At 41.2% G+C, this 23,066-nt stretch overlaps 1 protein-coding gene across 2 annotated transcripts in view; it reads left to right on the top strand.

Annotated features, from left to right (window-relative positions):
* Nucleotides 1–23,066, top strand: part of TGFBR3 (transforming growth factor beta receptor 3) — a 183,772-nt gene that overhangs the window by 2,369 nt on the left and 158,337 nt on the right. For both annotated transcript variants that reach the window (XM_081144498.1, XM_081144497.1), the window contains exon 2: nucleotides 21,161–21,340. In XM_081144498.1, coding sequence (XP_081000624.1) covers nucleotides 21,253–21,340 — 88 coding nt within the window. In that variant the 5' untranslated portion in view covers nucleotides 21,161–21,252. The remainder of the gene's footprint in view (nucleotides 1–21,160; nucleotides 21,341–23,066) is intronic.

Raw genomic sequence — 23,066 nt, 5'->3', positions numbered from 1 at the left:
TTTTTAGAGTATTAAGCACACATTTCAGAAGTGGAAAATGTTTTGCATTTATCTAGCAAATAACCAAGTTGCTTTCTGAGTTTACAGTGGAGAACTGGGTTTAATTTCAACTGATGACAATGAGAATGACCTTGAGGACAAGGTCTATATGTTGGATATATATGTCAACTCTGTGATGGCTGGACAAATATTAAATACACATGTAGTTTTTTCCATTTGTTTTCCTTAAGAGGTGATTGTAAAGTAGTTTTGTGTATTTTGAGTAATATTTTAAGTTATTTAGGAGAACTGGGAGTCCAGAGAGATCCATTGTGATTTTTTTTGGTAATGATCCTCATTTGTCTTTTGTAGAAAATTGCATGTAGTGAATTTGTTCTCAGGGAGGTTAGTGCAGTCACAATCCTATCATAATTTTTCATTAACATCTTCCGAGTGCAAGACAATAAGGGATTGTTATCCTGAGTAACAGCATTTCTATTACTGTGCATTCTTCAGAAGCTTATATTTTAGTATAGTAATAGTTCAGAAGTGTCATATTTGTCAAGTATAGGTGTGATGTGTCTATAGACACTCATACCTGTAAATATAAACAATACTTAAGAATTAACATGTTTAAAAAAACAGTCAAACTGACTTTTAAAAAAGGTTTCCAATCTTTGCAGTTTTGTAGGCCAATTTTCTTATTTCTTGTGCATCAGGTACAAGACAACTTCATTTCATTTGCCAAGTTAGAGTCAAGGTGATCTTATTTTAAAATAACTTTCAAATTTAGTTCCTTCATTTTAAAGCTCAGCATTGCACTTACACTTTAGCATTTTATTTAGGATCTAATTTATCTTCCATGCTCTCATCCAGTTTACTCATTCAGCAAACATTTATCAAACCCCAACTCCCTAATAGGCTTAGGGTTTCTGGTCTTAGAGTTTGGCAAATTAGTTGTCCTCTTTTAATTCCCTGATAGCATGGGGCCAAGATGCCTTAAGGCTTTGTGGCAGAAAGCCTTTATAGATTGACAAAATTGGTTTGTTTAAAGGAAAGGATTGTCCCATTCTTTTTTAAGGCAGCTCAAAGGAATTAATCTTTCCCTTTTGCATACAAACTTGGTTGTATCTTGTAAAAATCAGGTGACCGCTGGCTTTTCTAAGGACAGAATCTGGATCTAAGCGCCCAGGGCCAAAGGACCCTTGATGTCCTAAGAAGGTCATGACTACTGACTTCTTCAGTACCTACGTGATAACCAATTTCCTGGGTTCGAAATCTGTAGAAAGTGCTGACTTTATACTTCAAACTTAACAGACAGAACAGTTAGAATTTAGGGGATGACTGGTAAGTATTAAGATTGCTGTAATATTTTTCCTGGATGAATTTACTCTGTGGTCATTTTGAATTACCCTCATTCTTGATAATCCATTTTGAAATTTTTTTTCCCCTTCTTTCATTGCTCTTGGGCAAAAACTAATTATAATTGTCAGGCTCATTAATGAGGGCACTCTTCATTTCTTCCTTTTTTTTTCTTGTAAGTTAATTTTTACATCAATTTGTGTTTCACTTATGTATGCATTCACTGGTTGATTCTTGTATGTGCCCTGACCGGGGATCAAACCCACAATCTTGGGGTACTGGGACAACGCTCCAACTAATTGAGCTGCCGAGCCAGGGCTCTCTTAAGTTATTTTTAAATTGATGTTATTGTTGTTGCAGTCTGTCCACTGGAGCATTTTCCTTACATTTCTAAACTTCTTTTGAAATTTAAAACGTAGAAAATGTCAACTTCTTTTTGAAATTTGCCTAACTCAAGTTAGATAAATGTTTTTAGGGATCTTTAATGTAAAAGTAATCTTGTATTGCGTCTAGGACCATGGACACTTAGGAACGAACACTTGAATCTAGCTTATATGAAAAGCCAGCCTTTCACAAGTAACAGTTAGCCTTTAATAATCTCAGTGAGGGCGTTTGTGGCTTTGGAAGACTATTACTGCAGCAAGATCCATGGCAGTGATTTCTCTGGTTCCACATCTTCAGGGTAACTCTTGGATGGATAGCACTGTCTCTGTAGCATTTCATAAAACACAAGCTATTGCCAATTTGTTAGGATTCTAGTCAAGCTGAAATCAACACAGCTTGGAAGGGCCTTATGAGAATGATCTGGGTCCATTTCTTGGGCTCTGTCCATTTCTAGGTATCTGGTTTTATATATATGTCTTTTTAATATATCTTTATTGATTTCAGAGAGAGGAAGGGAGAGAGAGAGAAACATCAATGATGAGAGAGTCATTGATCGGCTGCCTCCTGCACGCCCCCCACTGAGGAGCGATTCTGCAACCTGGGTATGTGCCCTGACAGGGAATTGAATCGTGATCTCCTGGATCCTAGGTCGATGCTGAACCACTGAGCCACGTTAGCCGTGCTGGTTTTATATCTTTTGAAATAACACACTTGTTTGCTAACTGACATTGAGATTTATTTTCTCTGTTTGCAATGCCCTTGCACGGATTTAGTACAGATTTCCAGCATTCTTTTCTTAGGAAAGACTAATGATTCTTATCTCTTAACCAAGATGTGCGTAATATTTAGTGTTTGACACAGTAGTGTGAGGCCACTCTCATTTATACCTTATTCTATTTTTTTTTTATTCTTCAGTTTTCCAAGCCAAACATTAAGAACTTAATAGGTTCATAACTACAGGTATACCTACAAGGGATGGAGGCCATATTTAAAATTGAGATTGTTTTTTTAAATTGATTTTAGAGAGAAGGGAAGGGAGAGAAACATTGATTTGTGGTTCCTCTTATTTACGCATTCATTGGTTGCTTCTTGTATGTGCCCTGACTTGAGATAGAACTCACAACCTAGGCGTATAGGGACAGTGCTCCAGCCAACTGAGCTACCTGGCCAGGGCTGCCACAATAATAATTTAGAATTAAGTCTGAAATGTTAGCTCTGTCTTCACTTTAAGGAAAAAGATGGTGATACAGAAGCGTACACTTTCCCTACGTCTTGAACATGGGACGCTGGGGGAAGGGGTCTTCAGAGTTGGGTGCCGTTTTCAGAAGGAAGTAGCACCTACTTGTCTGTCCTTCCAAGTGCATAATACCGTTTCCCTGCTTCATGTTGAAGGGCAGGTTTGTGTGTGAAATTGCAGATGGACCATTTGTAAAAACACACTTAAGTGGATTAGTCCTTGAAACAATGACCTTTAGAAAACTGTTTACAAATACTAGTCCTTGAGCTTTCCTGTTGATCAGCTTGTCCTGTGGGAGAAGGTCAGCAGTTCTATAGGCTTGATGACTTCACCACCATTGACAGTAAGAACACCAGGTGGAGAGCCTAGTAGAACTTGGATGTCTTTCTTTCTTTTTTAAATTTTTACTATACCATTTTATTAATGGAAACTTGATGAATACTTAATTCCATTTGCTGTGTGAAAAGATTCCCTTTTGGGAGTATAATTTGGTTAGAGCCTTTTCAGTGATTTATGTGCTTTGACAGTGTGAAATTGGCCATTGAATGCAAAAATACACTGCTGGCTATTTGCAAATTTCATTTCATAATTAACTAACTGTATGATGATTGCAGGAGCGGAATGTGGCATTTTTTCATACTTGGAAGGTTATTTGAGGTGAAATACTTAGATTCAAATTTCAAAGCTGTGTGTTCATGAGGGTACCCTAAGTACTTTTTGTGTGATATTCCCTGTGTTGTTATGAGTTACCTCTTTTCTGTTTTTTCTTCTTCTTTAAAACAAAACATACTCAAACACAAAACTCTCTTGTGAGCATCCATAAAGAACACATGTCTCATTTTGTTATATTAGACTTTGTGCAGTTGGCTGGCAAATGAAATTCAACTTTGAGGGAAAGCACCATTGACTCATTACCAACATTGTGCATCAGTGTAGTGTAAGGTCTTCCCTATGTGTGTGGGAGAAGTTTCGGATCTTCTAAGTGGACATGTTTACTATTGCTGGTCTGTCTGCCAGTGTTTCTGAGCAGGCATTCCTCTTGGTTTTCTTATTTTTGTGTCTGTGTAGAGATTGTTGCATGTCGAGTGTTCATAGTATATACCATCTGAATCATGAAACACTACTTTGCCTAACAATCCAGTTTGTGGAGAGGCACCTGTCTCTCTGTTTTGAGTTTACCAGACTCATTGTTACAGTTGCTGCACAGCCATTGGATGCATTGTGTTTTCGACACAGTTTTCTGTATTGACGTCTTTTTTAGTTTGTGGTATCTTTATTTTATTAATAGAATGGTTGCTCTTTAAGATATTCAGAGTTTTAATTTCATTCAGTGTATGGGCTAATAAGGAGGTTTCCTGTAGAACCAGTTCTACGAAATTCTTAAAAATGCTTCCAGAAAGCACCCATATATATGCCTTGCTGGGTAGGGCTTTTGGAAATGTTCAAATGGGAGATACTGAACACAAAGTGGGATTCTACTCAGCGTAGTTGGGTAGGGAGGCTAGGAAAGGGAGAGGAGTGTCTAATTTGTTAGGAGAAAATTCACTTTTGCATAGTAATAAGGGACTTAAATGTATTCAAGTAGGTATATAGGTAAGAGGTTTGCAAAAGAAATTTTGCTAAGGTTGAGGTTCTGTAGTTTGGCAACTCCTGTAACCCCAAAGATCCTATTCTCTGAAGCCAGGAAAAAGCAGTCTGTTTCCAATTATATATCACAAAAATAGGGAAATTAGGCCAAGAAAAATGATCATTTAGTGGTTGGGTTGCTTTTTTGTAGAGGGTAAAGGAGAAGGGATCCTATATGCACTTTAAAAAATCTGTTTGTTTTTGGGTTGGCTTTCAAATGTTTCTCAAGCATTCTGTTTTGGAAATTAAGAGTAATTTTGGGATTAAAGACTCTCGCCTCCTTTATCTCCTTTTTTGCTTCACGGAGAGCAAATATAAGAGGAGTTAGGCAGTTTCTGCTGACACTAAGGGGTTTGGTGGCAGTGTTCTGGGAATGACTGGTGTTTTTGGTAAAGCCGTTTCCTGACTGAATGGTGCCAGGTTATGGTCTCCCAGCATCACAGCAGGGAGTTGGTGCTATGGGTTTTTTTGGTTATACATTTTGCCCTGCTTTGAACAGAACTATAGTCCTGCTGCTATAGTTATTCTGCCGGGGGAGAAAGACTAGGGATGCTCTTGTGAGAAGAATAGAGAGGTGAGAAGCCTAACTGGAAGGTGGATGGTGCGTGGGTGAGCATATTGTCCTCAGCGCTTGTCAGAAGCGACTGGCCTTTCTTAGAGCCTGCTGCTAGTTTCAGGATTAGTGGTCCCGTGAGACCCAGGTGTTAACTAAGAGAAGATCACCCCCAGCAGATCTTAGTTCCTGTTTCTCACACCTTACACCTCCTCAGAGTGTTGAATAAAACTTTCCTGGTGGTACAGAATCTTTGTTAACAACTAATCTGTCAGGGCTGGTGGTGCTTAGCTATTGGCTCTTTTTTTCTCACCTCCCATTAAGTTCTTGGCCCGCTGCAGGCGGGCTCCCACGCCCACCACACCCTGACTGGGCGCCAGAAAAGGTGCAATGTGCAAAATTCCGTGCCTGCTTTCAGTCAGCATCTTCACTGCCCTCTCTGTGCTGCGTTCGCTGCTTTACCCTCCTATGTCCCCATTTTTGTTATCTTGGAACTACCTCCCCTGGTTTCCCCCTTACCTTCCCGATCTTCGTTTAGGTCTCCTTTTTAGTGCTTGATCCTCAGGTGTTAGCAGTTCTCCAAGGTTCTCTTTTCCCTTTCCCTTCCTTCCTCAGGCATTTAGTCGCTCATATTTCCATGCCTCGGTGGCCATGTCTTTGCCAGTAACTTCCTTCTGCCTCCTTGCTTCCTTCCTCCAGCAGAATCCCACTAATCCCACGGCGTCTTACCTGTAGCAGATCTCACTTGGCATTTTCTTCTGCATTTGCAAATCATCATCTCACCTGGAGAGGCGTCTTCCAGTTGCTTTTCTTGGCTTCAGCATCTCTACCTCAAATTATTCATCTATTATGGTTGATAAACACGTTACGGCTTGAAAACGCAGGTCTGGTTTTGTTTCTTTTTTTAAAAAAATGTTTTTATTGATTTTTAGAGAGAGAGGGAGAGAGGAACATGGATCGGCTGCCTCCTGCACGCCCCCTACTGGGGATCGAGCCCGTAACCCTGGCCTGTGCCCTGACCGGGAACTGAACCGGCGACCTCTGGGTGCATGGGGACTATGCCCAACCAACTGAGCCATACTGCCCGGGCTGTTTTTGTTTTTTATATTTTAAAAAGCTCTGCTGTTCCATTATCCTTGGCACGGGATGTCCAGTTATTAACACATAGCGTTAGCCTGCCTTTTCAGCCATTTTCCCTTCACTCCCTCCGTGAACCTCACTGTGCTCATACCAGACTCCTTATGGTTTCCAGAGCATGTCCTGTTCCTTTCATACTTGTCTCTCCTCTAGCATCCCCTTCTTTCCCTTCTCTCTGGAGGTCCCCAGCTCACCCATCCAGGACGCTCACATGGCTCCTTCTGGCAGTTAATTGGTTGCTTCCCTCCTTCATTTCTCTTACAGTACTTCTGCTTCCTCGTGAGAGCTAATTTTCTTCCTCTGCCAGATCGTGGACTTCCCTAGAGCAAGACTGAGTCATACCGTCTTTGTATCCAGGGTGTGTGGCTTGGGCTTGGCATACATGTTGTCAAATTGAATTCTTCAGCTCAGTTCCACAGCAGTTAAAGCTTTGGGGAAAGAATCAGCTTATGGTTGATATAAATCATAACAATAGAAAAGACAAAGGAAATCAACTCAGAGTCATAGAGTTTAGGGCTTAGAAAGAATCCTCTTCCAGTCTCTCTAAAGATGAGAACAACCAGATACAGAGAGGTTAGGTGGGCTGCCCAAGATCACATGGCTGGGAAATAGCGCTTCCCTCTGCCCTTCTGCAATATTCTCCACCAGTAGCCAGAACGGCCCTGATAAAACCTAAGTCAGAACCTGTCATTCCTCGCTTAAAACACTCTACTGTTCCTGTCTTTCTCAGAGTAAAAATCACAATCCTTACAATGATCTGTAAAATCCTACATAACCAGCCTCCGACTCTCTCAGAGCCTGATACTTCTTTAACTTTACACTCCTCCGGCTCACTCACACTGTTCCATCTGTGTAGCTGCTTGCAATTTTCCTAGCAGGCCAGACACATTCTGTCTCAGGGCCTTTGCATGTGCTATTTTCTTTGCTTGAAATGTTTTTCTCCTAAATGTCTGCAGAGTTCACTTCCTATAGGTCCTTACTCAAAATAAACAAACCAAACCAGACACCCTCAACTACTTCCTTTCCCCCTTTCTGCTTTACTTGTTTTCTTAGCATTTATTTGTCTCATATACAATTATACATCTGGTTTGTAGTCTGTCTCCCCTGACTAGAATGTGAGCTTCACAAGGGCAGGGACTTTTATATACTTTATTCCCTGTTGAATCTTACACCTAGAACAGTGTTAGCATTGAATAGGCAGTTGATACATAGCTGCTGGTTGAATAAATGAATGAGAAGAAGCAATATTCTGTGGATTTCTTATAGTTAAATGTTCATTTATGATCAAAAAAAGGGAAAACCATCAGGTCTGTCTGGAAGAAGGAGACTCGGATTTTTAAAAAGCCATATTTGAGGCCTGTCAGACTAGAGCATTGACCTCTTTTGAATTGTCTGACTTGAAGCAGCAACCGTGGGCTCTCCCCATCTCCTAGCCTTACAAGTGGTTAAGACTCCCATTTTACCTCTAACAGGCTTGGGCTTGCTGGGGTTTCTCTCTGCCTGTGGTTTGCTCTTTAACCTATTGGGCTACAAAGAGGAAAAGTAAACACAGCATTAAAGAAAAGAACTGGGGGAGAGGAACAGACTTCCCTTGTGGCCCTGACATCTTCCCTTGGCTCTGGGCCCATCTGCGGGGCAGCTCACGGTACCTTCTAGAGTTGCTTCGGGGCTGTGCTCTAAGGAACGGTCTGGAGACCACCAGGCCAGATGACTTTTGAGTTTTGCTTTGATGTTCTAATTTCTTTGAAAAGAAATGGGAAGTTTAGACAGAAAGGACATTGGAGAAAGGATTTTTTAAAAATTAAATTACCATCTTAATTTTGAAGAGAGGTTTTAACACTTCTCAAGACAGAGAATTGCAAATGAAATTACTACTTGCTTCTGACAGAGGTGCAATGAGGAGATGCTGCTGGGATCCAGACCTGTGTAACCAGTGACTTAAATTCAAGGGCCAGTAAATGACACTTTGGAAGAAGCATCGAATGCTTGGGGGTGCAGGTTGTGTTGGATGAAGAGCTAACTTACATTACGGTAACAGTGATGGCAGAGAGATCTGCTTCCTGCTCGTCGTGATAACATCAGTGTGGTTCCCAGAGAGCACCCCGCAGCAGGACAGGAAGCCCAGCCAAGGAAGTCAGAGGTTTAGGAGGAAGCGATTGGCCATGTACAAAGCCAGGAGCATAATTGAACCCTGGGGTTCAAAACTGTAAAACTGAAAATAAATTGTCTTGGATGGAGCTAAGTTATCAGTAACCTAGTTAAAAATCATAGCTACCATTTCCTGAAGCCTAAGACCATAGTAGGTATTATGTGCTCTACATACTATTAATTTAACCTTCATAACAACCCCATTTGGGAAATAGAATCATTATCTCTGCTTTACAGATGAGGCATGGAGGTGTTGAGTAAGTTGCCCACAGTAACACCACTAGGAAGAGGCAAGGCAGGGATTTGAACCCAGGTCAGCTGGGGGAAGGCCCACACTTTCTGCTCCTGTAACACACCAAGTATACTCTTCCTTCCCGGCCTTTGCACTTGGCACCCACTGCCCGGGATACTTTCCCTTCAGATACTGTCATAGCTCTGTCTCTCACCTCTGTGCTCAAATGTCACCTCATCTGAGAGGTCTTCTGGGAAGGGTTCTGGTCACCAATTCCACTGTGTGGGAGGGGTGTTCCCCCCCACACCATCAAGCAATTGTCATACACCAGCGGGGTGTCCCAGAATTCAAATAAATTCTGACACTGTTTACTATCTATCAGGAGATAGCGTCAGATTCCACAGGTTTAGGGCTCAGTTCCACAAGGCCTCTCACTCCACTTCAGACACAGGTTCAAACCTGTGCTTCTGACCTGGGGCCTATGGATTGGAAGTCAACAACCCCCTCCTTAGATGCGACTTACTTGCTAGAGTGGCTCACAGAACTCAGGGAAACATTTTACTTCCTAGACTACCAGTTTATTATAAAGGGATATAACTCAGGAACAGCTTGATGGGAGAGATGCACAGGGGGAGGTCTGTGGGAAAGGGCACGGAGCTCTCATGCTCTCTCTAAGCACCAGTCTCCCAGAACCTCCATGTGTTCACCAACCCAAAAGCTCTCGGAATCTCACCATTTTAGGTTTTTAGAGGGGTTTCATTATGTAGGCATGACTGATAAAATCATGGCGCATCAGTGATTGACGTACCCTCCCCTTCGGGTCTTCTCCAAATATGTGGTTAGTTCTCCTGGCAACTGGCCTCATCTTTAAGTGGGGTCCAAAAGCCACCTCAGTCATGTAAGACACCTTACCCCTCTCATCACTTAGGAAATTCCAAGAGTTTTAGCAGCTCTATGCCAGAAATGGGGAGGAAGACCACATAGATATTTCTTATTATAAATTACACTATGACACCTTCCCTGACCACTCTAAAACAACATCCCTCCCCTCATCACTCTTCTTCCTTAACCTGCTTTATTTTTCCTTGTAGGACTTACCACTCCTTGACTCATTATATATTTGTTGTCTGTCTCCTCCTTTAGAAGGTAAACTCTATGAAAACAGTGTCATGCTTTAGTTCACTGCTGCATCCCCAGCTCCCTGAACAGTGTGAGGAACAAGGCGGGTGCTAATAAATGTTTGTCGAATGAATGAATAAGATAAACTAAACCTGCTGATTGAGCCTTGCCTCCCAGGTTTCAAAATAAAATTACACCCCTTATGTTAGATCCGATCACCCTGCACACTACCAGAGGGTCTGTGCAGGGCCTGGGTGGTGACCAAAGCTGGAGGAGTTCCTGTTTGTGGTTAAGAGCACAGGCTGTGGAATCCGACAGACCTGGGCTCCACGTCCTGTGCCAGGACTGATTACTTAGTGACCTTGGGGTTGTTTAACGTCGTAAGGCCTCACTTTTCTCACTGTAAAGTGGATGGAGTAAAGGACATCTGTCTCCTTGGGTTGTTGATAGAATGAAATGAGAAATTATGAAAAACACAGTAGGTGCTCAGTAGATGGTAGCTAGGTGTTTCGTGAGGCGCGAAGAGGAAAGCAGGGTGTTAAGTCTCTAATAAGAAGGAGAATGTGGTATAAACACGCTGGCAAACACAGAATAATTATGAAACAGCATGTGGACAAGCCTTGGCTGTGCTGCTGACTAGCTGGGTAACGGTGGGCCACTCATCGAGCCTTTCTAATTCTTGGTTTTGCTAATCTGCAAAATTAAAGGGTTGGAGTAGATGTTATCGATTTCTAACATTCTGAGTTGGTGCTGGGTGGAAGATAACATGGAACAAATTATATACAGAATGGCAGAGAGTTAGTGTTCACAGTGGGATAGGGTAAATCAGAACTGGCTTTGGAATGAGGTGAGTGGGACGTGTAGAATTCATGGATTTTGAGGAATAGAAAAAGTATGGCAGTTTTGATAAAATGGGCAGATCTGACAGAATTCAGGTTTTGTGTGTGCTTACATTGCTCGCAAGATAATTCACTTAAATATTTTTGTTTATGTAAGTTGTGTGTTAAAACTAGCTAATGTATTAGTACAGGCATACCTTGGAGATACTGTGGGTTTGCTTCCAGACCACCACAATAAAGAGAATACTGTGACAATGAGTCACACAAATACTTTGGTTTCCCAGTGCATATAAAAGTAACACCATACTGTAGTCTGTTTCGTGTGCAGTAGCGTTATGTCCAAAACCACAATGTACATACCTTAATTAAAAAATACTTGATTGCTAAAATGAATCCTAACCATCATCTGAGCCTGTTGGAAAAATGATAGGCTTCTTGAATCAGGGTTGCCACAAACGTTCAATTTGTAAAAAACTCAGTACCTGCGAAATGAGGGAAAGCAGAACTCAATGAAACAAGGATGCCTGTATTTTATTTACACTTACGTCGTCAGATTGAATGTTTTTCTTAGATAATACTTTCCAGTTTTGTTAAGTCATTCCTGCTAGCCATTACCTGATTTCAAATTTGCACAAGTGAGTTTGGAGTCTCATTGTATAGGAGGATTCAGGATTAGTTGTTGACCCATTTAATGGCAATTCTAAGGAAGGTATAGGATAAAAGAGTTTCTTGTTTAATCTCTTCTTATTAGAGATGAAGATATTAAAACCCAGAATGAAGTGACTTGTCTGAGCTTGTGTCATGTGTCGATGCCAGAAGTTCCTCCTGTCCTGTTCCTTTGAGACTGCCTGAGGAATGGGTTCTTTCTTAGACACAACTCTTATTTGTTGGTTTATCATTTATTATTGAGAAATGTTCTGACCATTGAGCATCCTTCCATACTACATTTCATTGTAAAGTGCACAGCCCAGCATGATACCTTTAGTGGATGCCTGCTATGGCCAAGTGGTGAGCTAGGTAGACTGATCCCTCTTTCTGGAGTGAACAGATAAGTAGGAAAGCCATACTTGGAAGGAAATAATTACATAAAGATTTACCTGCAGGGTTGACTTGCATGACATTCCAAATGTCCAAGCTTAATTTCGTCTGAGAGAATCAGAGGAGGCTTCCTTAAAAAGGTAACACTTAGACACAGACCTGAGACCTGAAGGTGTTAGAAAGTGGCCATGTTAGGGGGACCATGGAGGGTTGCTGAGGTCCAACACAGTGAACATTGCTTCTGGAAGCAAGGGTTTGGCCTTTGGTGGAACTGAATTGAGATGAGTGTGGTTGGAGCATACAGAGGATGCCGTTGGGCTAAGTAGGCAACATCCAGCAACCATGAGAAGGGTTTTAATTCTTAACGTTTTACATGCTTGGCCTGCTGAGCCCTTCCGTTACCAAATAGTATCAGTTAAATAATTGAAATGTACCTATTGAGGGATCACCCTCACCCAAGAGAAATAATTTTATTAGAAGTCAGCGAGAGAAATAAAAATAATATGCTTAATCGTAATTAGCAAAATAGTCTTTTGTTGGAGTGTTTATTCTAAATTCATATATTTGCAGCATCCCTGAGACTATAAATAAACACATGAATCATATAATTTAGTAAATTACTGTATATTTGTACAAAATGGTCTACTGGAGGTCTAGTAGATATTGTTTCCTAAAAAAAGCTTTTCTTAATGGCCTGGTGCTTGCAAGGGCCTAAGGGATGAAGACTGGTGTCCTGAGAATACTCAGATTGCGCACTTTGGCTGGAATAATAGCAGCTTCATGATTTAATAAGCTCGTATGGTGATGGCTGATTCCTCACTCCAGGCAGCGTGGTTGGTTGAGTGGCAGTGCCAGGCAGAGTTCCACAGCCCCAGACTAAACTCCTGAAGCGAATTTGGGAATCATAAGGTAGAACTGAGTAGGGCCTGCAGCCCGATCCCTGTAACTTACACCAGAGATGTTGAGGCTGTAGCTCTACCATCCTTTAGAAATAGCTTTGCCATATTATAACTATTTTTAGGACACTTACCCTTTTTTCCCCCCTTTCTTTTTCCATTATTATTTTTTTAAATTGATTTCAGAGAGAGGAAGGGAGAGGGAGAGAGAGAGATAGAAACATCAGTGATGAGAGAGGATCATCAGCTGCCTCCTACACACCTCCTACTGGGGATCGAGCCCAAAACCTGGGCATGTGCCCTGACCGGGAATCGAACCGTGACCTCCTGATTCATGGGTCTATGCTCAACCTCTGAGCCACACCAGCTGGGCAGGACTCATATCTTGTACGGTATTGAGTTTGGAATCATCTTTTAGTGATGGAATTGTTGAAATTCTAGTGGATAAAGTCTAAACCCCAAGTTAATACAAACTTTGATGTAAACTATATCTCACTTCTAGTAGTTTGCTTTTTTTATTTTTTGAAAATCTAGATGTATTTTAGCCATAAAAGCTCCAGTGACTCTTATTTTTTAAAAATGTACTGTGTGGGCCATGTATTGTTTTAGGTACCGTGCCCATATTCTAACTCATATTACAATCAAAATATCATTATCACTTTACAGATGAGGAGTGATGGAGGCTAAATGACTTGTCCAATGTAATACATCTGATTAAGCCAGGTTTGGGACCCTCAAGCATAGTTCTTTATTAATTCTGGCTTAAAATTATAAGTAACCGAAATCTTTGGATGCAAAAATATTAAATGTGAAAGGTGGTTCTTGGAGTATTGCAAGGGTGAGTGAAAAATCCATCCTAGTTTGTGAACCTGAACAAAACAACCTTGTGAAACGTATCCATGCCCACCCTCCCCTTTTTGCTGTATTTTGCTTGGCCACTGAGGTGTGTTGTGCTTGGGATAGACAGAAGGGCTTTTAAGGTCTGACTGAAGGTCAGCCCCAAAGAAACTAAGGAGACTGCTGCCAGAGATGTTGGTCAGCCAGGAGTGAGGGCGGACCGGCCTGGAGGTGCGGGGTGGAGTGGAGCTCAGCTTCTCTGCACATCCTGTACCTTCTGTGTCTCCTGCCTGCTACCCAGTGGCTGTTCGTGTGGAATTCCTGCCCGCAAGCGCAGGTAGTTCAAGACTAATCTTTGTTTTTTCCCTGCCACTGGCAGCCACTGAATGTTGGGACTTTAATTAATCTTAGGCCCCAGGAAGATAAATTTCTTAGGTAGAGACAGCTGCTAATGATAAATAATGATAACTTTTATACTGTTACATCTACAATCTGATTTGATTCTTGCAACAACCCTGTGATATAGGTAAGGTTAGTTTGTTATCGTCTTACAAGTGAAGAAACTGAGGCTCCATGCTGATCTAAACCTACTTTCTAATCTGACCTGCAAGAGTCTTAATTGATCGTCTAGGACTCCCTTCAGTCTGTTCCCCAGACAGTACTCAGGGAAATCTTTATTTATTTTTATTTTTTCCAGTTTTATTGAGATATAATTGACATAATGTGTAGGTTTAAAGGATACAATGTAATGATTTGATACATGTACATATTGCAAAATGATTACCACAATAAGCTTAGTTAACATCCATCACCTCATGCAGTGACAAAATATTTTTCTTTGTGATGATACCTTTTAAGATTTACTCTCTTAGCAGCTTGCAAATATACAATACAGTATTGTTAACAATAGTTATTATCTTCAACATTACATCCCCAAAACTTATTTATCTTCTAACTGGAAGTTTGTGCCTTTTGAGCAACTTCACCCATTTCCCCTTCCCCTGCCCCTCACCTCTGGCGACCACCAATGTGTTCTCTGTTTCTATGAGTTCGTTTTTTTTCGATTCCACATATAAGTGATATTATACAGTATTTTTCTCTGTCTGACGTATTTCATTTAGCGTGATGCCCACAGGGTCCATCCATGTCGTTGCAAATGGCAAGATTTCCTTTTTTATGGCTGAGTAGTATTCCATTGTATACATTCCACATTTCTTTGTCTGTTCATCTGCTGGTGGACACATGTCTTGGTTATTGTAACAGTGCTGCAGTGAACGTGGGGTGCAGATAACTCTTCAGCATAGTGATTTCATTTCCTTTGGACATATACAAGAAGTGGCGTTGCTGGATCTTACGGTAGCTCTATTTTTAATTTTTTGAGGCACCTCCCTCTTGTTTTCCACAGTGCCTGCCCCAGGGAAATCTTTCAGAACCCGGTGGGGTCACACCGCTTCCCTTCTTAACCCTTCCTGGAACATAATCCCTCGTCCTTTTGGCTTAGCAGCCGTGTGTCCTTCACAGCAGGGACCTGCGATGGTTCTTCTACCTGTAGTGTCCCCCCCTCGCCTGACCTTTTAAACCTTTACCCATTTTCCAGTTGCAGATATTTTTTTTCTTTAGAGTTCTTATTATAGCGTGCAGTTACATATTTGTGATTATTTGTTGGTTTATCCCATCTTTAAGCCCATGAAGACAAAGAACATGTCTCTTTGGCCATTATATTCCCATTGCCTGGCGTGGAGTAAGCAATAAATAAAGATTTGTTGAAGGAAGAAATGATGCTCCGGGAATTAACTACTTTGCCTTACGTAGCAAAGGATGTTACTTTTACTAGAATATAAGCTCCATGAGGGCAGGGTTTTTGGCTCCTTTTTTCACTGTTATGTTTTTGGCATCTTCAACAGTGCCTGGCTCATAGTAGAAACTATTTGTTGAATATTGATTGTGCTTAGATGCAATTCCAGAGATTTCTTATCCAAAGCCAGGACCTTCCCCTCTTTGTGCCAGCTCTGTCTGAAAATGGGGATTTGGAATTATCCAGTTTCTCTGTGTAGTGGAGACATCTGAGCGTTGTTGTTTTGACTTAGAAAGGTGGCTTTGCTTTCTCTGTGTACAGGTCCTAAAGGGCGTCCAGATGTCATCAAACAGCAGTATCTGTTCTACATCCTGTACACCCCGTTTTACAGGCTGCCAAGATAGATATTGATGTCATCCATCCTGCCTCTTTCCTAAGTCCCCTGAATAACATGTTGAACAACCATCACAGTTCCTCTACCAGCTTTTGTTTAACCATTTGCAGACTTAACAGTATATTTTTCTACAAAAAATTCACTTAAATAGCAGACTAGAAACATTTTAATGATCCATTAGAAAATCATTTTATGTTCAACATACCAGAAACTCGGGTGTTATTTACTATTTGAGTTTAGGGAGTGGTAATGTTTTTATCCCACTGGATTTATCCCTGTCTTTAAGATCTTCAGATTTGTTGGATATTTTCGTGATTGGGGGCTGCACAGTTTTAGTGTTAAGCTATAACAGTGCACAGGTTTGTGTTTCATCTTGCCTTTTACCAAGGATTGCTTATTTATTATAGCTGCCACCCACAGTCCTGAAGTTGAGTCACAGTTTGTGATCAGTAATGATTTGTGCAGAGTGAAATGTCAACATGGAAATGCCATGTCTGATGGCAGCCATGGCAGGCTTTCCCCTCTCTTGGAGAAAGCGTTCTGTTTTCAGAGATTAAATATTGAGGGGGAGAAAATGGTTCCTCGTTTGTGGCTACAGACCTGGAGCTGGGGAGGTACAGTGCTGGTCACGGAAAGACCCGGGTTTGAGTGTTGACTCTGCCATATTATTTTGGGCCAAGTGCTGGTCATGGGGATTGGCTTCTCTTCAATGAAATCATCTTGACCTCTTCTGACTTTAAAAGCTGTTTACATATCTTTAGCATGCTAATTCTTTCAACTGAGAACTTGATTGGCTGCAAGTTAATTGTAAGTTCTGATTTGGAACATTCTCATGGATATAGCCGGTTGTGTTAGCCATGTAGGAGAAGTTAGTAATTTTTATTGCTGGCTTTTAGCCTACTGCCAGGCATCATTTTGCTGCATATTTCCTCTAAGATAGAGCAAGATTTGCTCTTTAAGAAAACATCCTGGTCAACCCAGGGAATACTGTGTCCAACCAATTCCTTTTGAATGTTGGTTTAACCCATGACAGTTTCCAGGACTTGTTCGGGTCAGGCTCCTGGTCTTCACCCTTGCACTCTGTTGGGTCAATAGGGAATGTGGGGACAGCATGCTCAGTTTAATGGCCCCAGATATAGATACAGAGGAACTTTGAAATTAGAAGAATTGGTATCACATTCATCTTAAAAAAAATAAAAATAAAAAACCCCCAGCACTGGCAGGGTGGTTCAGTTGGTTGGACACTAAAAAGTTTGCCAGTTGAATTCCCAGTCAGGGCACATACCTAGGTTGCGGGTTTGATCCCTGTTGGGGTGAATATGGGAGGCAATTGATGGATGTTTCTCTCTCACATCAATGTTTCTCTCTCCCTCTCTCTAAAAAAATCAATAAAGCATATCCTCAGGTGAGTATTAAAAAAAAAAAATCCATTAAGCTCTCACTCAGAATTTTTCTCTGTTCATTTGAGGATACTAAAAGTTCTGGTACCCTTTGATAGAACACATTACTTTGAAATTCGGGCAGAATGACTGAACCCCAAATTGTTCTTTCAAGATCTCAGAGCGCCCTATTTGTATTTCTAAAGGAAGCATTTAGTTCATAAAGTCCAGGAGATTCAGTGAGGTCAGAAAACCAAGGTGGGGAGTCCCTGCTCTCTACCGATTGAGCGTGATATAACCTCACAGGAGAACCTGGAGCTTGTCTTTCCCGTTTTACCTCAGATCTGTAACTTTCTGGAAGCCGTGGGCCGTCCAGCCTTCCTGCAGGTGGGAAACTGCCCCCCGAGCTGCGTGTGAAGGCGTTGACGTGTGCGAGCCTCGGCCCAAGCTGGCGCCCCGCCGCTGGGGCGGCACACCTCCCTTTTCATTCTCTTCTGCCATCAGATCCTGTCACCACATTGGGAAGATTAGACAAAAACTCCCCGCGGTTTATTTTCTTTTTGAATAAGTTATATTATGGAGGGACTTTTAAGCTACAAGAAGAAAAGCTCCTTCTTTGTTAGAAGCAGCAGCGAGTAGTTTCAACTTGTCCCGGACTTCCTCGGAGATGTTTTAAGATCCGGTGTAAACTTGCTGTGGTTTGCCTTTGGGCATCCAAGTGTTTAGCTTGGCTCTATTATATCTGTAATTGCTGCATTTTAATAATTGCCCAATATTCTTGTCAGCAATTTGCAGCCTATATTTTTAATAGAACCGTTTGCCTTTCTTTTCCACAGGTTTATTCAGACCTGGGTTAAGCCCCTGGATTAACGAGCGCAGGCCCACAGACCCTGTGCAGCTGCGGGCAGGGGGTGACACAAGCTCATTAAGTATTCCCACAGGCCTCGTGCTGGATACAGTTTATGTGTTCCATAAACATCCTCTGGGAAGCCATCTTCTTCTGAGATCTCTTTATGGGATTTTGCTTTATGAAAATTGCCTGTAGCGTTTGCTGAAATTGCATTTTTTTTTTTTAAGAGAGGGTTTTTCTTATCGGTTCACTCAGGAAATCTGATTTTTTTTGAAGGTAAAAAATAGGGACAAATTCTCTTTGCTGTTGATTTGTTAAGGTAACAGAAGAGACTACCATTTTATCTGAGGTGGAGTTACAGTGACAGAAATGCTGGACCTCAAGGGATGATTGAAGTCAGTTTCTTGGCTTCTAAAATCATCTCTATAATTTAGTCAGTTTTTGAGACAGGACCGTTGTGGCACCAGTGACGTGACTCAACTTGACTGACAATTTTGTTCTTTTACTAATTTCATTGTTTAGCTTATCTCCTTTTTGTGTCTGTTGAAATGTTTATTTTTCAATAAACAGAAGATTTTAGCTGCTTGTACACTGGCTAAGAATTATATAAATATCCACACCCCAAGTTCTTTACTTTGTTGACGTAAATGCAAGGTGGGGCAGAAGTAGGTTTATAGTTGTGACTACTCTAAACACAGAGTTTATTCTTGTATTATTATTAATTATTGTATTATTTTCCTTATGAACAACTGTAAACCTACTTTTTGCCCCACCCTGTATACCTCAAAAAGAATGGCCAAATGGTGATAATAATAGCTAACATTTATTGATTGTTTATTATGCATTGACACTGTTCTAAGTATTATATATATTAATGAGCAGTGTGTGTGTACACGTGTGCGTGCGTGTGCACTGAATCCTCCCAATAACCCACATGGTAGGTTCGTGTACGCAGAAAAATCTGCCCAACATCACAGATTTGGTAAGTGGCAGAGTGAATTCAAACCTCGGCAGGCTTTTAACTGCCATCAAAATCCATATTCTATTCATAGTAGGCTTTTAGTTACTATCATATACTAAGATTGAACCACAGGACCTCCTACACATATAATAATTTAGTTTCAAGATATGTCTAAGAAATTCTTTTAGAAATTAGAACTTTATTGTTATTATTTCTGAATATGCAATACTTTCAAAACCCAAATGGTATAAAACTCAAAACGGCAATTCAGTGAAAAGGCTCCTCTCCTTCCCATCACTGTCCTTCAACTGTTTCTGTAGGTAGACCAGGATCAAGGCAGGTCTGCCCTGGCAAGGGTCTGGAAATGGGATTCTTTTTTTTAAATTGAATTTTTAGAGAGAGACGAAGGGAGAGGGGGAGACAGAGAGAGAGAGAGAAACATCCATGTGAGAGGGAAACATTAATGGGTTGCCTCCTGTACTCCCCCTTACTTGGGATCAAACCCACAACCTAGGTGGGTGCCCAGACCCGGAATCAAACCAGTGACCCTTTGGTGCAAGGTGAGCTCAGTCAACTGAGCCACACTGGCCAGGGCTGGAAATAGGATTCAGGACTCTTCCAGGTATCGCAGAAAACGCAGTTCAAGGATACACGCATAGAGGATTTGAGGTGTACCTAGTGGCAAGATTTTTTGGACTGGCTCATTTGGTGCTGCACATTGGCCCCCCAGCCACCAAGGAGAGAGAACATGCCCCCCAGGGCCTTTGTTAGGCTTTGTTATTTCCTTGGATTTGGGAAGGGGTAAACTTTCTTTCAAACTAACCAGTCTTCTCCTTAATTATTTGTGGGCTTGTGCTGGGCCCTCCCTCTATCCAGTCCCTTTCCTGGATCTTCTGGGGTTCTGTGCCCTTATCCTATCCAGCCCATTCCCCAGATTTTCCCAGGCTGGACTCCTCCCTTTATGGTCCTCATTTTAGCTCCTATTGCCTGCCTCAGTTTTGCATCATTATGTGGCTCCTGCGCATGCACCCAGCAAAGGAGATTCCCCTCACTTTATTCCTCCCCCTGGTAATCCAGTGAACAGGCCAGTTATTCTCAGGGGGAGATCGGAAAGCAAGTCTTTCCTGCCTGCTGGGGGGTTAAATCCCTTTGGTAGAGGATGCGGCTGTCCCCTGGGGTGTCTGAGACTTAATCAGGTTTAGCTAGTTTAGCTCCCTTCTCTTTTGTTAATATCTAACTAGCTACCTATGCTAACACAACCTCCCTGTTTCTCTCCCCGCTTCTCATAGGAAATTAGTATTACTGCTGTAAAGAACCATTTTAAGTATCTTTCTCTTAACATAGTGAACTAGGACACTCAGAAAATCATTTTGCCATTGTTTTAATATTTTTGTACTGTATCTACAAGTGCCCAGGCTGGCTTTGTCTCTGAAGGTAGCAAGCTGGTTGTGTGGATGGTATTTTCTGGGTGAAGACAATAAGGCTGCAGTCCCTAGCTATTTGAGATGGTTCCTGGAAAGGCCTTGAATTGGCTTTGCCCAGGGCTTAGATCAGGCATGGTGTTTCTACTTTTATCCAGGTGTTGGATAACTTTTATTCTTGATGAGGAGTCATGTCCTTAAACAATGCATGGAACATAGCAGGTGCTCAATAAATGTTTGTTGACTTGGACAACTTCTGTGGCTTGTGCCAGGCTGAAGGATACAGGACTGGAAAATATACTTTGGAGTATACTCTTTAGGGCCATAGGGGGCAATATTCAAGTTAAGCAAACCACCACAAAACTTGCCATTCAAGGTTCTGGATTGGGAAATGTTCAAAAGGACCTCTGGACCCTCTAGTCCAGTAAACAGATAGTCTCAGATGGGACGAAGGGACACTTTTCTCCTGCTAGAAGGCTGGCAAAAAGTTAAAATAAGAATCTTGCCTTTTAATGGTTCTTTATTTTCCAAATTGATTCTAAATCTATTTTAATTTGATCCTTGTGATAACTCTGGCATTGTAACATTAGATTGAGCCTCTAATCAGAGCTGTTTGTGTTTTCTTGTTAGCACCAGGAATTCATGAATCAAGTGTCACTGATTGCTTTAGTGCCACACATAACTGGTGATGTAATATTATAGGCGCACCTTGATTTTCTTCTGTGGTCCTGAAAATTTTATATAAAACCAAAGACTTCAAATGTGAAATGTAAATACGGTTTTGCAAAAGTATTTGCTATAAAAACCTTTAGAAGTAATTATCAGCCCCATCTCAGTTTGTTTGAGTGCTGTTTTGGCCTCTTTTAAGATAAATTTATCTTACCCTTTTTAGAAGTTCTTCACTTCACCCTAATCTTTATGAAAAGAAGTTCCTGCATTAAGTTTTCTTCCTGAAATATGTTTATTTTTACAGACAACTTGAAAATTGGAAAGAAGGATTTTAAGGCCACATCTGATTTGCAGAGATTGTCTACGATCTGAAGAACTACAGGCCGAGGTGACTGAATGGGACACACTTTTGGAGAAATAAAAATGACTTCTCATTATGTGATTGCCATGTTTGCCCTAATGAGTTCCTGTTTAGCTACTGCAGGTAAGTTACATAATATAAATTGCATGTTGATTATATTCTTTTGGATATAGTTTTCCTCAGTCTCTTCGGTTTAGAAAAATTCAGGACGTGTTATTTGTGCAAAACTTGAGTATTTATGTTCTTCAGGGAAATAAAATATTTAACTTCTGTACAGATACATAGTATGTTTGCCTGTGTTACATTTTGATAGACTAGTGCTAGACATTCTAACGTTGGTGATGCAGATACCTAGCTAACCTTCAGCGTTGAGGTGGGTAGAGAACAAATATGCTAAGGCTTAATCCCACTTAATTTTGTTACATGCATAGATTACATTTACTTTCTTGTCCTAAATAAGAATTTCAAGCCCTGGCCGCTGTGGCTCAGTTGGTTGAGCATCCTCTCATGCACGGAGAGGTCACAGGTTCGATTCCTGGTCGGGGCACATGCCTGGGTTGTGAACTCAATTCCCAGTGGGGGGTGTGCAGGAGGCAGCAGAAGGATTTATGTCTCTCTAAAACATAAATAAATAAAAAGAATTTCAGCCCAGCTGGGTGTGGCTCAGCAGTTGAGCATCGACCTAGGATCCAGGAGACCATGGTTCCATTCCTGGTCAGGGCACATGCTTAGGTAGCAGGCTCGAACCCCAGTCGGGGGCATGGAGGAGGCAGCCGATCAATGATGACTGTCTCATCACTGATGATTCTATCTCTTTCTCTCTCCCTCTCCCTTCCTCTCTCTGAAATCAATAAAGATATATTTAAAAAAAAAGAATTTCAAGAAGGCCTTTTTGTTCTTTATTATAAGCTAATTAGATCTTCTAGATAGAAGAGGTACTCCTAGCATAGGCTGCTTGAAGGTATTTAATTTTGTCTGTTTCAGATGTTTAAATATGTAACTTTTAAAAAAGTACTGAAATATTCATCAGAATATGGAGGTGGAGATGAGAGGAAACCAATGGCTTGGTTGGAACATTGTTGCTTAAGTAAGAACATCAGATCTTCCATATCAGTGTCTTAGTATTGGCAGTCACGGTTACTTAACAAATTTGGAAGTTTAATTTGCTCTATTTTGTCATTTGCTTTGTGTCTGTTCTATAATGGCCTACATAAAATGATTTTGTTGGACCAGTTCTCGAAACTGGCTGGTCTCACAAGAAACACATTGACTTGAAAAATGATTAGCCTCTTGGTTTTGGCTATTGAATTCACATGCAGCTGAGATGATAACGATGATAATTACCATTTATTGAGTGTGCACTACAGCCAGGCACTGGGCTAAACAACTACAGACTATAACCATGGATAGGATATTCTTATTTCATGAGCTCAGTTAATCACAACTCTGAGGGAGGTTTGGTTATTTTTCTCATTTTACAGATGATGAAATGAGATATGGAGAGATTAGATAACTTACACAGTGTCATGTAGCTGGGAAGTGGAGGAGCCAAGGTTTACATCTATGCTCTTAACCTCTGTGCTATAATGAAGAAGCCAGACCACCAACGGGAGCTCTAGGAGACTCAGACTAGTCTTCGTGTACAGGCACAGACGGAGTAAAAGCCAGTTTGTGGAACTTGGTTTATGAGATTGGAAAGCAGAATGTCTCTCTCGTTGCAAATATCTTGAGAGAAAGTTGCTAGGGTTTTTTTTTGGTGTGTGTGTGTTTTTAATGCCAGCATGTGAATTTGAACTGCCCATTGTCTCTGTCAGCAGTTTCATTTTGTCTCATGATTGAAGAGTTATTT

The sequence above is a fragment of the Miniopterus schreibersii genome (assembly GCF_964146895.1).
Source record: "Miniopterus schreibersii genome assembly, chromosome: 8".
Taxonomy (NCBI): Eukaryota; Metazoa; Chordata; class Mammalia; order Chiroptera; family Miniopteridae; genus Miniopterus; species Miniopterus schreibersii.
Note: the sequence above shows the minus strand (reverse complement) of the source record. Positions and strands in the feature narration are given on the sequence as shown.